This window comes from Thermoascus crustaceus (assembly GCF_041956765.1).
Source record: "Thermoascus crustaceus strain CBS 181.67 unplaced genomic scaffold VTN00scaffold_11, whole genome shotgun sequence".
Lineage (NCBI taxonomy): Eukaryota > Fungi > Ascomycota > Eurotiomycetes > Eurotiales > Thermoascaceae > Thermoascus > Thermoascus crustaceus.
The window spans coordinates 481309-498653 of NW_027192537.1; the positions used below are offsets into that span (position 1 = coordinate 481309).

At 53.7% G+C, this 17345-nt stretch overlaps 7 protein-coding genes across 7 annotated transcripts; 2 read left to right on the top strand and 5 right to left on the bottom strand.

Moving 5' to 3' along the window:
• Positions 1–1107: 1107 nt before the first annotated feature.
• VTN00DRAFT_2890 (uncharacterized protein) lies at positions 1108–2443 on the bottom strand (the record flags this gene model as incomplete). Its single annotated transcript, XM_069429146.1, has 4 exons — positions 1108–1579; positions 1635–1921; positions 1989–2112; positions 2193–2443. The coding sequence occupies 4 exons, from the start codon at positions 2441–2443 to the stop codon at positions 1108–1110; spliced, it is 1134 nt and encodes a 377-aa protein (XP_069283302.1).
• Positions 2444–2907: 464 nt separating this feature from the next.
• Positions 2908–5118, top strand: VTN00DRAFT_2891 (uncharacterized protein; the record flags this gene model as incomplete). The annotated part of the gene is made up of 3 exons (XM_069429147.1): positions 2908–2997; positions 3102–3370; positions 3429–5118. The coding sequence occupies 3 exons, from the start codon at positions 2908–2910 to the stop codon at positions 5116–5118; spliced, it is 2049 nt and encodes a 682-aa protein (XP_069283303.1).
• A 313-nt stretch (positions 5119–5431) lies between these two features.
• On the bottom strand, positions 5432–6771 carry VTN00DRAFT_2892 (uncharacterized protein; the record flags this gene model as incomplete). The annotated part of the gene is made up of 2 exons (XM_069429148.1): positions 5432–6473; positions 6563–6771. 2 exons carry the CDS (start codon positions 6769–6771, stop codon positions 5432–5434), a joined length of 1251 nt encoding a protein of 416 aa, XP_069283304.1.
• A 927-nt stretch (positions 6772–7698) lies between these two features.
• On the top strand, positions 7699–9441 carry VTN00DRAFT_2893 (uncharacterized protein; the record flags this gene model as incomplete). Its single annotated transcript, XM_069429149.1, has 4 exons — positions 7699–7837; positions 7913–8234; positions 8295–8470; positions 8531–9441. 4 exons carry the CDS (start codon positions 7699–7701, stop codon positions 9439–9441), a joined length of 1548 nt encoding a protein of 515 aa, XP_069283305.1.
• A 917-nt stretch (positions 9442–10358) lies between these two features.
• VTN00DRAFT_2894 (uncharacterized protein) lies at positions 10359–12239 on the bottom strand (the record flags this gene model as incomplete). The annotated part of the gene is made up of 1 exon (XM_069429150.1): positions 10359–12239. One exon carries the CDS (start codon positions 12237–12239, stop codon positions 10359–10361), a length of 1881 nt encoding a protein of 626 aa, XP_069283306.1.
• A 235-nt stretch (positions 12240–12474) lies between these two features.
• VTN00DRAFT_2895 (uncharacterized protein) lies at positions 12475–13553 on the bottom strand (the record flags this gene model as incomplete). Its single annotated transcript, XM_069429151.1, has 3 exons — positions 12475–12963; positions 13049–13338; positions 13526–13553. The coding sequence occupies 3 exons, from the start codon at positions 13551–13553 to the stop codon at positions 12475–12477; spliced, it is 807 nt and encodes a 268-aa protein (XP_069283307.1).
• A 2179-nt stretch (positions 13554–15732) lies between these two features.
• On the bottom strand, positions 15733–16967 carry VTN00DRAFT_2896 (uncharacterized protein; the record flags this gene model as incomplete). The annotated part of the gene is made up of 2 exons (XM_069429152.1): positions 15733–15858; positions 15975–16967. The coding sequence occupies 2 exons, from the start codon at positions 16965–16967 to the stop codon at positions 15733–15735; spliced, it is 1119 nt and encodes a 372-aa protein (XP_069283308.1).
• Between the last annotated feature and the right edge of the window lie 378 nt (positions 16968–17345).

Below are 17345 nucleotides of genomic sequence, written 5' to 3' on the forward strand. Positions count from 1 at the left end.
GCATACCGATCTAGGTAATGGGTTAGTACCACTGGGCTACTAACCTCCTCAGGCTGGCCCGATCCCTCCTATTCTAGCACGGGGTAGCTAAGACACTCGGACCCAAGAGCTTGGTCCAATTCAAAGCAACTTATAGTACCTAAACTAAGCCTTGTGTCGGGTTATCTTGTTGGCCCAAGCTGGCGGAGCCAAAAGCAATTCTTTGGGCATAGATTAGATTAGACAAATAGGAAAGAGAACCTTCGGATTTTTTTTCTTTCTTTGAGCGTTCATCCCTATCACTAGTTTATTCTCCTATGGTAGTTGAAATCCTTTTTTTTGTTTCCTCTGTTGATATCAAGAACACTGATTAAAGGGAGAACCCACAACGGGGTTTCTTTGTCAAATTATTTATTCCGCTGTAAATAGTGTTAGTTCTATCAAAATTAAAATGTCCCCGCGTCACGTATGAGGAAACAAAGGATACTACTCCGTACTCCGTACTACGTATTACATGCCTAGGTGGGATTAAGGTGCCTAAGAGAAGAAAACAGAAGAAGCGAAAAAAAAAGAAACGGGTATCAAAAAGCAGGAAGGAAACGTGAAGGGCCAAGAAACAATTGTATAGGATGAACGGACCATGTTACAAGGGAATTTGTAAGTTACGTTAGATACCCAGTGTAATAACATACCAATATGATGTCATCCGAGTGATTTGAAGCTAGTTTAGCCCTTTCATTTAGGATAATAGAGTATAGGCAAGATCTACTTTCCGGGAAGAGGTAAAGGCCATTACACCCTTCGCCGTAGACAGGCCATATCGGACGAAGCTGTAAAAAGGAATCCAACTCTCCAGCGCCAGACAGGCGAAGAATGATATTCATGTCAGTCAGTTCACGTGGCGTTGCTAGCATGCTGTTGGGATGAGAAATAGATCTAGGAGCTGAGAAGACGCAGAGATCAACCATGAGTGACATCTAGTCGTACAACTTCCAAGGTGTGACTAGAAGGCGGAAACAAAAGAAAAGAAATTCTGCAAGGAGTTTAAGGATACTAGACACATGATAGGATTAGATTTTTATCACTCCCACCACCACTTTGCTCGCTCAACCGTCATGCAACCATAGTTTACACCCGCAACAGCTTCGCAGCCTGGCTCACGATCGTGTCCTGCTGCGGGAAGCTCATCTCCTCAAGCTTGACAGCGTAGGGCGTGGGGACCTCCGCACCGGTGACCCGGACAGCAGGGGCGGTCAGATAGTCGAAGCCGTACTCCATGGCCAGGGCCAGGATCTCAGATGCGACACCGTACATGGGGAAGCCAGACTCGACGGCCATCAGGCGGCCGGTCTTCTTGAGCGACTTGATGATCGTCTCGACGTCGAGAGGCTTGATGGATCGCAGGTTGATGACCTCAGCCTCGACTCCGTACTTCTGCTTCAGCTCCGCGGCAGCATTGAGCGAGAGGCCAACGCAGCGCGACAGGGACACGATCGTGAGATCCTTGCCAGGACGCTCAATCTTGGCCTTGCCCATCGGCAGCACGAAGTCATCCTTCTGGGCAGCCTCGCTCATGGGGAAGGCCTGACCGTACATAAGCCTGCATTTGTCAGTATATCATAGAAACCAATTGACAACTACCAGGCTGCACGTACTCGTTCTCCAGGAAGACAACCGGGTTAGGGTCACGGATGGCGGCCTTCAGCAGACCCTTGGCATCCTCCGAGCTCCAGGGAGCCAGGACCTTCAGGCCGGGAATACTGCCGTACCAAGCGGAGTAGTCCTGCGAGTGCTGAGCGGCAACACCTGCAGCGAAGCCATTGGGTCCACGGAAGGTGACATTGCAAGGCTGGATGCCTCCGGACATGTAGTGTGTCTTTGCGGCAGAGTTGATGATCTGGTCAATGGCCTGCATGGCGAAGTTGAAGGTCATGAACTCGCACTGTAGGGAGACATTGGTGAGCCATGTGGGCGTCATAAGAGTCAATTTGACCATCGTAGATACTTACGACAGGCTGCAGCCCAGCCAGGGCAGCTCCGACGGCCAGACCACAGAAACCGGCCTCTGTGATAGGAGTGTCAATAACGCGCTTCGGGCCAAACCGGTCCAGAAGCCCTCGCGTCACTTTGTATCTAAGATACCAAGACCCGTCAGCGAATGCGACAACGGAATCAGCCCGATGGATTCCGGAGCCAGGAACGGGGTCGCGTACGCTCCATTGTACTGCGCAACCTCTTCTCCCAGGATAAAGACCTTTTCGTTGCTCTCCAACTCCTCCGCCAGAGCCTCGTTCAGGGCATCTCGGACGGTGACCTCCTTGACGCCACTCTCGGTGGCATATCTCCGTGAGCGCAGGATCGAAGGAGCACAGGCAGACTGCTGGAAGGCCGGTCGGAGAGGGGTCGAAGCGAATCGGGAGGAAAGCAGGCGGGCTGCAGGTCGGAAAAGTCTGGGGGCAGCCATGACGGAAGGGGAGTGGAGTAGAGTGGGAGGGGAGGGGGAGAACAGGCAGGGGAGAGCGATTGAGCCCGCAGAGAAGGGCAGCTCGTGGGACGGCGGGGGATGGAGGGAGCAGGTGAGGGAGAGAAGAAACTGGCGATGCTAGTCCGACGAGATAAAGCGCTGGTGTGACTGCTGGTGACGAGCGTTGGGCGCCATGACTAAGCCAGCTGCGCGCTGAGGTTCTGTATACTCTGTACGTTCACCGGCCTGGCTATCCGGCGGGTGGTACCGTACCGTACGGCGGAGATACGACTCGCCCGACACGCCGCGCCGGCAACGTCACCGGGTTCTGTTCGTGCTGATAAATTTTACAGAGGTACTGTAAAGAGACATACAGATACGTAAAGTACAGGGCAGGCACTCCATCCTCCGTACGATATTATCATGGTACAGTCTTCTAGACGGCATCCAGCAGCGCATCCAGCATGGAGAAAACGGCTCTGGAGCAACTTGGCAGCAGCAAGAGCCGGGGTCGGGAAGTCGGGACTGGAGCCGTCCCACCCGGGGCAGACGGAGTAAGTCTTTTCTCCATCCCCACTGAGCTTCCTTAGTCTTGACTGAGAGCTGCTGAGCTCCGAGCCTGGCCGCTACCTGTACGCTCCGGGTACACCGCCTACAGGCGCAGCGTCCAAGAGCCGCTCGTCGCGTCTCGCGTCTCCTTCATCTCGGCTTCCCGATGTCGATGCCATCTCCATCGACGCAGATCTCATCTAGCATGCTCTCTCCCGTCCTTTTTCTCGCGCTCTCGTCTTTCTCAACTTCTGTTCTTGCCGCTCAGAGCTCCGCTCCCGATCCCGTCCCCGCGCCGCTGCGGGACCTGACCTGGGGCCAGCTCAACTTCCTCCACACCACCGACACCCACGGCTGGCTGGCCGGCCATCTGCAAGAGTAAGTCCATCCGGTCTATGGTCTCTGATCATTCCAAGCTGACGGACGCCTTAATCAGGCCTTCGTATTCAGCAGATTGGGGTGACTATGTCTCCTTCACGACCCGCATGCGCGAGAGGGCCGAGGCCCAAGGCTGGGACCTGCTGGTCATAGACACTGGTGACAGGGTCGAAGGCAACGGCCTCTACGACTCATCGGAACCGAAAGGCATCTATACTGCGGAAATTCTCAAGCAGCAGCACATCGACCTGCTCTGTTCCGGGAACCATGAGCTGTACAAGCAAAACACCTCCGAGGCCGAGTTCCTCACTACTGTCCCGAACTTCCGCGGCAACTATCTCGCCTCGAACATCGACATAGTCGATCCCAGGACCGGGGAACTCGTGCCCCTAGCTCCGCGGTTTAAGAAATTCACGACCAAGAACCAGGGGATCCGCATCATCGCGTTCGGCTTCCTGTTTGACTTCACTGGCAACTACAATAACACCGTGGTCAAGCCGGTGGAGAAGACCATCAAAGAGGACTGGTTCCAGGAGGCCATTCGGGACAAGGAGGTCGACCTGTTCCTGGTGATTGGGCACGTTCCTGTTCAGTCGAAGGAATACGACGCCGTCTTCAGGGAGATCAGAGGGATCCGGTGGGACACGCCGATCCAGTTCTTCGGAGGCCACTGGCATATCCGAGACTATGTCAAGTATGACTCGATGGCATATGGTCTGGCGAGTGGCCGATTTATGGAGACCGTCGGCTTTATGTCCATCGATGGGCTGACCACCGGCGGTCGGGCCCGTCGGGCTGCGCCCAGATTCAACCGGAAATACATCGACAACAACCTCTTCTCCTTCTATCACCATACCGGCCTCGACGAGGAAACATTTCCTACCGAGCACGGACAGAACGTGTCTCGACTGATCCAAGACTCCAGGCACGCTCTTCAGCTGGATCACGTCCACGGCTGCGCGCCCAGAGATCTCTGGATGTCTCGCGCCCAGTATCCGGGCAACGAGAGCATCTACACCTGGCTGCAGGAGGAGGTGCTTCCCGATTCGCTCAGGGATGAGTCTCGCAGCGACAAGCCGGCGCTTGCCATTGTCAACACGGGAGCTATTCGGTTTGACATCTTCAAGGGGCCCTTCACACAGGACACAACCTTCATCGTGTCGCCCTTTACCAGCGGGTTCCGATACGTGAAAGATGTCCCATACGAGAAGGCCAGGATGATCCTAGAGGTCTTGAATAAGCAACCACAGATTCTCGCCGAGACCCTGTCCGCTGACCAGCGTACCTTTTCGCTCGCACCTCCTGAGCAGATTGCTTACGCTCATGATATCGTCCCAGAAGACGACTTCGTTTCGAAGGGTGCTGTGGGGTCCGGAAACCTCCCCGGTCAGGTACCCCTCGGTGTCGAGAACCACCAGAAGCCACATATCACTCCTGGCTACATAACCTTGGATGACGCAGGCGACGACGGCGATGACACCATCCACTCTCCGATCCCGTTCTACCGTGTGCCCAACTGCATCCAGGCGTCCATCCCAGCCTCTTCCAACTCCTCGTATGAAGACGACGCAACTCCGGAGATCGTGGATCTCGTCTACATCGACTTTATCGAGCCGCACGTGGCCGTGGCAGCCAAGTTTGCTGGCCTCGACGTGGACTTTGAGATGAATACCGAAGTATACATGCCGGGCATGACACTGACGAACCTGATTCTGAACTGGGTGAAGGAGAACTGGAAATGCGAGTAGACTGCAAACCCCCTTTGCATTGCGCCTTTTTCTACCATTGATTTTACAGCGATATCGCGTTAATTTACGTCTCAACGGGTCATGATTTGAAGTGCCTTTCTAGCGATCTTTAAATGCACTTGAGATATATCTGTGTATACCCGACTGCCCCGGGCGAATAGATAGGAAGCCATTAGATAGAAATGACAAATACAGTTGAATATAGCACACGGAACCCTCCCATCACACACAGCGTTACAAGAGGTAAAAACAACGGTAGTAGCCCTTCTAAGAACACAATACAGAGGAGGAAAAAACGGGGGAGGCCTTCAACTTAATCTCCACCTTCATACATGAAAACGCTCTTGCCAGCGCGGAAACCGCTCAGAGTGCCCTGCACCTCCTCGACCAGCTTAGCGCCGTCCGTGTCCCAGGTCCACTTGACCTCCTGCACGGGGATGTCCTTGAACTTGCCGGCCTTGGTCAAGCGCAGGACGTCCCTGATGGTGTTCTCCTTCTGGTCCGGGTGCTTGTCGCCCCACTTGCTGACCCAGAAGCCGTCGAAGACGAGGTTCTTGAAGATCAGCAGCCCGGAGGGCAGCGAGACGGGCTGCTTGGACATGGCACCGTAGGTGACGAGGTGCGAGCCCGGGGCGAGGACCTTGGCGAGGGCGGTCGCGCTCTTGCCCCCGACGCAGTTGAGCCCGAGCCGGATGGGCTCCTTGCCCTGGCGGGTGAACTCGTGGACCATGTCGCGGAAGCCGCCCGAGAGGAGCTCGGACTCGGTGACGACGGCGGTGGCGCCGAGGTCGTAGAGGTCGCGCTTCAGGGCCTCGGTCTCCTCGGGGGTGCCGCGCTCGCGGACGACGTTGAGCGTCTTGATCCCCCACTCGCGGGCGAGCTGGATGGCGGCGCGGCCGACGCCGCTGTTGGCGCCGTTCTGGATGAGCCACTCCTCGCCCTGGCGCAGCCAGTCCCAGTCGCAGAAGTCCTTGATCATGCGGTACGCGGTGACGGGGTTGACGCTGACGGTGCCGACCTGGAGCGGGGTGAGGCCGGACTTGTCCTCGATCTTGATCAGCTGGGACTCGTCGAGCTGGGCATGCGTGCGCCAGGTGCCCTGGTTCGTGCGCTTCATGACCACCCAGTCGCCCTTGGTGAGGCTCGTGACGTTCGAGCCGGTCGAGAGGACTTCAAAGGCGCCCTCGTTGCCCGCGACTGCGGAGGGCTCGGCCGTGCCCAGGGTCGTCTCCTTCGCGGGCTTGCTGGGGTACACGCCCTGGATCTGGTTGATGTCCGCGGGGTTCAGCGGCGCGGTGAGCAGGCGCAGGTTAACCTGCGTGCCGTGGGGAGGGGCAATGGAGTGTTTGTGGAGGCTGTAGAAGAAATCAACATTAGCATCAATTAATCATCTTTCCTACGTTCACGAATCCCAAAAAAAGGCACGAGAAATCGAGAAACATACTGCAAAACATCCTTCGGCTCTCCATGCTGCGAGTACACCAGCGCCTTGGCCTGCGTGTATCCATAAGCAGTGATATACCGCCGACCGGTGACAGCAGCAGCACCAGCGACCCTCGACTCCCTCAAACATGTCCGGAGCAAAGGAGCTCTGGCAGACAGCGCCGTCACCGACGGGCTGCAGACCGCGCGCAGCGCACCCCGAGAGAACATGATGGGCTGGCTTCTGCAAAGCAATTGGGATCGAAACAGGCCAGGTTGTGGTTGAGGTGGTTTGCGGGATGGGAAAATCTGAGGTCTCGTGTGTCTCCGGAATATTTACACCTCGGCGGACGGCCGGGATGACGTCGTCGGGCAGGGCCTACCGAGGTCTGGCCGGGGCGGAAAAAGCCACTTCCACTCTTCTCCACATGGGGAAGTTTTATATTCATGTTTGAAGCGACTTATCAGACCTCATCCTCATTGTACCTTTTCGATGGAGCTTCTCTCTTGGTGGTGGATAGATATTATTGCTAGAATTATCTCGCAGCGATTCAGTACGGTACATACATCAGACGCATTCAACCCACTGTACCTATCCAAATGCTAATTAAATAAGTAGACATCAACATTATGACAGAACTAGGTTATATCTACTAGATGTCATATTTTTAGTAATAACGATATTAGACCTTAGTATGATTTAGGATACCTTATCCCGCCCAAGATCACACAAAGCTTGGGAGGGGCTGCTGGTATGTCCGTACTTTGGAGATGATAAGCTAGTACAGAATACGTTAAATAATTTTTCTTGAGAATTTCAAAACGTGAAAAAAGGAGTGCGAAAATGCTAAGCATAAGAAGCCGGAAGCAAGCTGCAAGTAGAAGCTGGTCAGTCTCTCCCAGCAGAGCGACCTGACAGAGGTCTGCATATCTGGCACAGAGATTAATAGTCATATAATGTAGAAAAGATTTCAGAAAAAAATTTCTGTGCCTTCAAATAACGCCAGCACTTATCGACTCAACCGTCGAACAGGTATGCATCTGATATAGATGGACGCACGGGCCACATGCGGACTCGAAGAACGCGGAGACTTGACGGTCTGCCTGCACTGTCCAACGACCCCTCCAGCCCGGCGATCCCACACACATCGGTGATCAATGTCCCTGCTGCGCGAGGCGGAGAGATGTCTCGCTAGCCAGAAGACCTACGCGGGTCTCAATGCCTTCATAACCCCGCTGCAGGCCTCGAGGCAGTGGCTCGAGCGAGTGCGGGATGCCGACGCCCGCAGAGAGAGCGGTAGGAATCGATCCTCATACCCCTCTCTTTTTTTCCATGACCGGGACGATGCTGACTCCGTATGCAATCGGGTAGGAAATCCCAAGTCCGCCATAGATGGCCGTCTGATCGCAGTCAAAGACAACATCTGCACGCGCGAGCTGCCGACGACATGCGCCTCCGGGATCCTCGACAAGTATACCAGCCCGTTCAACGCGACGGTGGTGGAGGCGCTGGAGAATGCTGGCGCCGTCGTGGCCGGCAAGACGAACCTCGACGAGTTTGGCATGGGCTCGCACTCGATACACTCGCGGTTCGGACCGGTGAGGAATTTTCGACAAGATAGAGATGAGGCCCTCTCGGCAGGCGGGAGCTCTGGGGGAAGCGCTGTTGCGGTTGCGACAGATCAGTGCTATGCGTAAGCGGCCTGAGAGCATGTAAACGTCGTTTACAACACAGGCTAATAAATAAGCTGCAGTGCATTAGGGACTGACACTGGCGGTTCGGTGCGGCTCCCAGCTGCATACACCGGAACTGTTGGCTTCAAACCCTCCTACGGACTTCTCTCGAGATGGGGAGTAGTGGCCTATGCCAACTCTCTCGATACTGTCGGAATCCTAGGCAAGAAGACCTCAAATATCCGCGACGTTTTCAGTATGCCAATTACACCCCCTATCATTCTTACGCCTCCGTCTTGCTAACATCTATTTCTAGATATCATCAACCAGCACGACCCCCGCGACCCAACTAACCTTTCACCATCCTCCCGCTCCCGATTATCCTCGTACTTCACAACGCCTCCTCTGTCAAAGCGTCTAGCGGCACGGCCTCTCCGCATCGGCGTCCCCGTTGAATACAACATCGCCGAACTCACACCTTCCGTCCGCCGCGCATGGCTCCTCTCCCTAGCCCACCTCGAGAAGCAAGGCCACACGATCCACCCGATCTCCCTCCCGGCGACCAAACTCGCCCTGTCCGCATACTACGTCCTTGCGCCCGCCGAGGCCTCCTCCAACCTGGCCAAGTACGACGGCGTCCGGTATGGCACGCGCGCCGACGGCCCGGACAGCAGCGAGGGTAGCTACCTGTACGCGAAGACCCGCGGCGAGGGCTTCGGCGCGGAGGTGAAGCGACGGATCGTACTGGGCGCATTCAGCCTGAGCGCCGACGCGATGGACAACTACTTCATCCAGGCGCAGCGGGTGCGGCGTCTCGTGCAGGCCAATTTCGACGCTGCTTTCAGCGCGCGGAACCTGCTGGCCCCGCTGTCACCATCTTCTCCCACGGACACAGAAACCGCTATAGAAAAGAATCAAAATGGAGTCGACATCCTCATCTCCCCAACCGCCCCATCCTCCCCGCCCACTCTCTCCTCTCTCACCAACACAAACACCAACTCTCCATCATCCCCCCTAGACGCCTACATCAACGACGTCTTCACCGTCCCGGCCAGTCTGGCCGGACTCCCCGCCATCTCTGTCCCCGTCTCCGTCACCACCTCGCCTTCCTCTGAAATCCAATGCCGAGAACCAGACACCGTCGGGATCCAAATCATCGGCCAATTCGGCGACGACGAGCTGGTCCTGAAGGTCGGGGAGTTATTGGAGGGTGTTAAGCTCGGTTGATTGAGTTGGATACTCTGTCGAACCTCTCCATCGATAGAGATGTATTTGTACATATATATACCTTGTGATGAGAGGAGGTCCAAGAAGGGAATTGAATGAGATAGGATAGGATGGAGGTCTTGTTAGTTAGTGGCGATGCATGAACGTATGTATGTATTATTATTATCGACAATATCCACCTAGTCTTTGGGAAAAATTGAAAACGAACCCCGGCAGGTACACATAACGGACGCGTCATAGAGCTTTACTTCGTAAAAGAACGCAGTGTGTAGATTTACAAACATACCTTGGATGACTCGCGTCACGCGCTTCAACTACAGCGTCAAGTAGTAGGGAGAGGGAAAGCCTCAAGTTCCTACAGTAGGACCTTGAACTACGACCTTTCGGAAAGTCGTTGAAAGGGAAATGAAACTGGAATTGCTTCATCGGTATCTCTAGAACATACATGAACCACAAAATGCCAGAAGAAAACATCAAGAGAAAATTCAATACTGTACAGAGAATATGCCGTCCTCGCTACCCTTTTATGGAGATAGAAGGGAGAGATAGAAAAGGAAAATACACTTTTGTACCGCCCAAGTCAACCGTGAAACCACACTGGCGTGCCGTTCTCAACCATAACATAGTAGAGTAAGAAGGATGTAAGACAGCCTGAAACATGGAAGAAGTGAAATTAAACAGGCCGATGGTCAAATCTCCTAGGCCACTCAGGTCTCGTATCGGTCTCTGGCAGAGTAGTAAAGGAGCAAGTGAAGGTAGGAATGTGATTGGAACGCGAAGGTGTCGTAATCAACGTGTAATAAGACCGAGCCGCCAGTCTGCAAGCCAGAGATCAGGCAATCTCGTCGAAACAGGAGCGTTGGATCATGTTTAAGTGATCAGGTAAAATCTTCATAATCGGTTTGATCGACAAGACTTCAGGACATGTCGACATCCTCATCGTCGCCCGTGCAGTCGAGTCCCATAACTGAAGGTGGTCCCGCGTTCGGCGTGCTCGCCGCTCCGATACTCATAGCATCGTCAAAGGTAGTGTGACCAGGGCCCATTGCACCAATACCTCCAGGTCCAGGATTGGCAGAAGCGGAATTGGCAGGATGGTCAACGTGTGAGGTATCAGTTCCACCGTTGGATGCGGCCGCCGCTTCGTACATTGCTCCCACGCCGCCATCCACGACTTCAGGCCCTCCAACACCGCCAGTGCCGGAATCAGAGAAGCCTGCGCTGCCAGCAACGACATCACCGTCGACGCCGCCCCAAAGGAACATCGCCTCGACTTCGTCGACAATATCAGCTAGAACATCTTCCACGATCTGTTCATTAAATCGCTCTCCGATTGCCCGGACCTTTTCGCCACTTTCAGTAGTCGGAGGAGGGCCAATCCACCATGGTGGCTCGAAACGACACTCGACAGCACCACCGCAGTAACAGCTCACAGCAGGAAAGTATCCGATCATGCCATCATCAGCGTTTTCTCTCTCGCCGATACCCAGGTTGTTGCTGCCGTTCGCGAGTCTGCTCGCTGGAGGAAGGAAGGCGTAGAGCTCTTTGAACGGAGTACCCATCTTGACGCCGTTCTTGTAAATCGTGATGCTGGAGCCGGGCAAGGTGCGTAGAGACGCATCTTCAGTATTAAGCGGCGAAGGCGGGCCGTAGGTAGGGGTTTCTTTCAGATTGAACGCGTAATCACGAAGCTGCTTGGAGGGAAAGATGTTGGACTGCTGCCAGCAGAAATCAGATTTCAAGTGGAAGGGAATACGGTCGCGGATGAGATTCATGGTTGGAGGTGTATCAGAATGAGAGTTGGCGCCTTCTCCGTCAACCGCAGGATCATAAGTTCCTTCGACGACCTTCTTGTGGAGAGAAAGAGGTGGCAGGGTAATGAGCATGCCTATCACGTCGCCTTCGCGGATCGCCTCGCCCTTGGGGAAGAAGTACTCGCAGCGCATTCTGTTGACCACTTCGCCGTTCACGTCGCGTATTCCGTAGCCGTAACAATCAACACCGACATTCACATCGAGGTCTGCTTCGCGTCGTGCCCATCCAAGACGGACGTGTCCTCGTGGAGATTTGCCGGGGCCGCCATTGGGAGGATTCGCCTGCGGGCTGTTGACGATGCCGCTGACGACTCGTGCCTCGTAATAATAAGTGCCTTCGCGTGCGCAAACATTGGCACGTGCTGTGTGCCAGGGCTCGTTAGTCGTGACAGCCAGAGCATCTTTGGTGAAACAGATCGCAGCAGGAGAATCCTCAAAACTGAAGCGGGCGTGATAAGGAGGAACGTCTGTCTGGCGGTACTTGATGTGTGGAAATGCGGGATCTGCAATCGCGTAGCTGTAACGGAAGCCGTTCTTGTTGGTAAGCTTGTCGACAACCTCGTAGAAGTCCCAGCTGCTGCCAAGGACATCTGAAGTCTTCTGGTAGACGTGGTTCATCTGACGCGGCTGAGGAGGGAAGACATCAGAGGGACGAGGATCTGCGAGAAGCATAGGCCGGAGAATGGACAAGTCGGATGATGGGAGAGCGGAGTTCTGAGCGATGACAGCTTTCTTCTTGGGAGGCATGCTTTCCTGATCGAGACCTTTGGCCTCACGCTTCTTTCGGCTGTCACGCTTGTTTCGTTTCGATCTGGCGCTGTCGGCTTGCACTGACGCGTTGCTAGGTGGAGCGGGTGACGACTTCGCGTGAGGCTCTGGGATGGTGTTGTTGTTGTTGTTGTTGGCTGGGTGGCTGGGGGGCAAGTTGGGAGAGTCGAGGTTGGAGGACGGGCCGGAGGACCCCGCAGGCTGCGGCGACGCCATGGCGACAACAACTCGAGACGCAACCAAACAGCACAAACAAACAACGTCAGGAGAAACGCGCGACGCGGAGGGAGAAGGGGAGGAGGGGGGAATGGAGGGAAACGCTCGGAGCGGAGGGAAGATGGGGAAGAGGGGGAAGGCGGGAAGTAAAAAGCTCCGGCGGAAAGAGAGTGAGAGGGAAGCGGAACGAAAACCAACGGCGCGCACAGTCGCCCTTGCCAAGTTCACCAAAAGGCTACCTTGACAAGAACCGCGGGGGTGTAGGGTAGCGCGGAAGAGACCTCTCTGGCGACAGCGTCACCTCGCTGGTGTCACCCGGGTCTTCGCTGAGCTGCTCGTTCTCTGGCTCCGGCTGCTGGTCAAGCCCGGGGGCAGGACCTGGAGACGGAATCCAGGGTTCGAAGTCAAGCACAGGATAGACTGGGCCCTCACCGGTTCCCGCCGAGACAGGAGTCGGTGCAGGAGGAACGCTTTGCACGGGAGGATTAGAGGAACCCGCGGTGGAAACGACAGGCGCAGCCGTGGTAGTAGGAGGAAGGGGAGGGGGAGGGGCAACCGCTGGACCAGCGGGCACGCGCCCCGGCGGATACGGGGGCAGGGCAGGACCAGTATAGAACTGGTGGAAATTCCGGTGCTGGAGGGTATACGGCAGCACCAGGCCCTGGCGGATGGTGGTTTCCGCTGCTTGACGTATCTCCGGGAGGAGGGTACGCGGCGTCGGCAGCTGTATGTCACCGCAGTTAGCACATACGCAATACAGAGTACAGATCTCCAACCAACACAACCGGATCCTTCAGAACGATACTCACGTGCGGGTTATTTATACAGCACTGAAACGCCTCGAAAGGGTCTGGGTGCAACCCCCCGGTTCCCGACCTTCCACTGTGGTGATCCCGCAACCCCTTGAAGCGGGTTGCGGTACTTCCACAGTGGACACAACCCCACAGCTGCCGGAGGTTGAAATGGGCCGCTTCTTGGGCCCAGACGCTCGACTTCCCAGCGGCACACGGATGCAGCGGGTGTGGCCTCGACGGCCACGCGACGCCCGCGCCCTCGGGGAGGCCAGTCGCGGCTTGCTGAGGGGCGGCGGCAGGGGCGGCTGCCGCAGGTCAGTATATAGAGAAAACCAAGAAAAATATAAAACGGAGAGCGGCGGAGAGGAGGCGAGATATAGAAAAGACAGAAAAGGCGCAAACAACGCGTATATAAGGGCGAGGGGAGAGGTGGGGAGGAACACTTCTCAGCCTCGACGAGGTGGAGAAGAGAGAGGGAGAGAGAGAACTTACAGGGCGCAGAGGCAGCCGGTGCCTGCATGTTCACAGGCGGTGACGGCGGCGGTGACAGTTTAGAGTGGGCAGAAGGAGACGCTAACGGTGTGGAGAAGGCGGTGTAAAAAAGAGCCAGTCAACGTGGTGACCGTGAAGGCGGTGAGGAGAGGAAGAATCGGGCGGTGTGGCGGTGCCGGCTTTTATCCATGGCACGTGCATAGGCTATACTTGTTGCAGTATAGTGGTGAATGCCTGCAGACGGGAGCTGCCGTCCAGATCACCGCCCGCCATCCTTCACCAAGGCGGCCTTCATGCCCCGATTGTAAGAATTCACAATCTTTCTCTATATGTAACTTCGTCCTTTGATCCTGCTTTCTTCCATGGCTATATGAATTCTGGAGCGCTCTTTCATTGTAGATGTGATCCCTCTGACCGATCTGACAATTTTATAAACTGTCTCGACCATAGGCACTGCAAAGATCACAGAAACATTCTCACAGAGGGGAAGCTTTTTGAGGCGATTCATCAGCAACTCTGACGCTGATATTGCAACGCAAATCTTTCATTATAAAGTAAATGTCCGAGTCCAACATCTGATCCTGCCCTGATCTGCCATGATATAGCTCTGAGGCCTGCCTTGGTGGTAGATCTGATTCAACAGATCAATCCGGCCGCTTTATAAGTAATCCCAGGTATAGATGCTGTAAAGATCAAAAGATATATCTGCTATCAAAAGATATAGGTGACTTGACAACTCTGGCAAATATCGCCTTCATCTTCCCCGATTTGACGGCTGATGTTAGCCAATTCTTTGAGGTCCCGCCACAATAGAGAGAATAAAGTGTTTTCATCATTGCAGCTATTTCTCTAAGATAATCCTTCCTTCCATCCGTATCCTCCCCTTGGTTTGCCCATTGAAACTGGACGAGTGTACTTGGGTTTATGTCCTGAACCTCTTTCCTGACACGAAGGATACTGCTTTTAGCTCGTTCGCTGAAAACTCAGAATTAGGACAAGCCTTTCTTTTTGGAAAAACATTAGCTGATATTAACGCGCCACAGTGTGGTTATTGGAGCACGCCACGTGCAAGGCGGAAGCCGCGGAAGGAGTCTCGGGTTTATTGAGGACCAGGTAATATATAAAAGGTCTGCAGCGGCGCATATACCCAACAGCGACTTGATGATCGCGTGTGGTAGCCATATCTAGAGAATTTATAAGACCATTTATCAGTCAGCATATGTCAGGTTAGCAAGGTGAACGACGAATTCAGGTGTATTGTACTGTAAAAGAGTAAAAGAATATATCTCCATTTCTCATGCTTGCTCGAACGCTATGCGGCAATCTCAATGTGCTGCTTTTAGAAAGGCGGGAAAACGGTCGTGATAGCCCTGTCATCCACAACGAGCGTTGATGTTGTAGGTCATCCGTAATTGATTGCGGTGACAGGTGCATAGTCAATGGGACAAAGCCCATTAACAGAGAAATTTCTTCACACAAGCAAGGTTGTTGGTGTTTATAGTGTATAAAAGAATGGAGAAAGTATTTCAAAGTGAGTCTTATACTATGGCACGGATGTTTGGACATGCCATATTTAGGGAACACGAATGTAGGTTGGCCTCTCCCACAGCCAGTGTTCCGTCCGGAGCGGGCATGTCTTCCATTCTTCTATCTTGGTGTCGCCGCTTCTTCGATTTTTTTGTTCGCGTTTTCTTGGGGTGCATCCTGTTTGTGTTTTTCTGTAGACAGCTTTGCCTTGTGGAGCGGTACAGTTAAATGTGTAATGATCTCCTCCGCATTTATCACATGGTCGCTCAGGGGGTAACCCCTTCTCGGACGTTTTTCGTGCCTCGGCTTCCCAGCCACCAGGCTGGCCCATATCCTGACGTTTCGGGTTATGTTTCAGAGCGGACTTCAACAATTTCTTTCCCTGCTTTTCGACAGGGGCGCGCGGTTTTTGGAATATACCAAGGTGTTATCGAATGACATTCTCTTTTCTAGTTCCCTATGGGTCCAAAGTACTTGTAAAATGGAAGGAGGGATTGAAGTCAACAACGTATGAAGATAATAATATGAAGAGGATAAAATGACAGCCAGTATCGTTTATGAAATCTCAAGATCTGCCCCTCTATCAAAACTATCGTACATGAAGACTATCGCTGGAACAATCTAGATCTGGCAGGCTCTCGTCCGAAGAGGGGAGACCAGGTATTAGAATTGAGAAGACATCACTGCAAAGAGTAGAACTTATAGAAGTGGTCTTTATTCAACGTGACAGGAAGAAGCCTATTACTGAGAGACGCCTTGACTAACTCCTTCGCCATCTCCTCCGTCAGCGGTCGTTTGTGAGGTAGCTATATTGACGTTAGCATCTGGTTAAGTACATATCTAAGTGCCAGACTAGTTTGCTCGAAGTCATGAAGCAAAATGGACCTGGACGAAGACAGAAGACATTCCCAATGCGACTTACATGTGGGTTGTTGATGCACGTCGAGAAGTAATCCCACGTAACTTCCTTATGCTTGCCCCTGACATGGTGCTGTAGCGTCTTCGGCCTTGAGAAGTGCTTTGTGCACCGAGTACATCCCCAGCGTGGCTTTGTTCCGTACAGGTCCGCCTCGTCTCGCCACAGACTCGCACCGCTATCCGCGCACGGGTGGAGCTTGTTTCTTGGGAATGTCGAGGGGTCTGTTGCCGGACTTGCGGATACGACCCTTGCCACTTCTGCTGCAAGCTCTGGAGGTAGTGGTGGGACATGCTGGAGTAAGGGCAGCGGTAAATCTGGCGGCGGATCGAAGCAGGTTCCCTGGCTTTGAGAGGGCTCCCTGGTAGACGCCGGATAGATAGAGGCAGGTGTTTCTGAACGTTTTGGAGAATCGGAAGGATCATCAGTTGAATCCGGAAGAAGTCTCTCTGACCCTGCAACGTCTGCTTGCTCCGAGACAGCAGCTAGCAGTGGACCAACTTGCTCTGTAGCTATCCTATAATGATATCCGCCGAAGAAAGGAAAGTTCGTGAAACTGCTAGTGCCGTATGTTGTCGTGGCCGTATAGGGATTGGTCGGCCTGGGTTGAGGAAGAGAAGAAAAATATCGGGAGAGAGGAAAAGACAGCGGCCTGAACATGGAAAACGAGCTGCGCCTTTTCATAGATTCTTCAAACTCAGGGAGTTCAGACACTTGACCGAATCTGACCGCCAAAGGATTAAAGTCAACAGTGGACAATAGTGGCGGCTCCTGATCAACCTCAACAGCTTCCTTAACGTCCATTGGAAATGCCCAGTGTCCAGAGAAAGAGGATTCGTGATCATCGAGATCACAGAAGACAGTCACCGATCCAGGTCCATCTGTCTGAGTCTTGCTGTCCTGATCCTCAAGGTCTTGTGTCACCGGATAGAGTATGTTGGGATTTGTAGATGGAAGCAGATCGTCAATCCACTCGAACATGGAATTGGTGTCCGACATGACAGTATAAGGAGCGGCCAGAGACAAGAGTTATGGGTTCTCAGGTCTGATTTTCCTAACGTGTGAAAGTCAAATTTTGAACAGGTAATATATCTGTCCTGAAATCCAGGGACCCGTGTGTTTCTGTCCATGTCACGTCCCGCTGTTATGATTCCCTTATCACATATGTCGTCGTGGCGACGAAAAGAAAGGAGGTAAATAAAGAATCTTTTGGTTCCCAAGGCACACGATAGAAGACCATCTTGTTTTATCTCAGGGGACGTTAATGGTCAGGAACAGCAGCCTGACTTTCCTATCCAGCTTCTTCGCATGTCTAGTGTCTTTGTGGACAGTTGGAGTAGGATGGATAATGTCTCAGCGGCTTTATCTTAGGTTTCT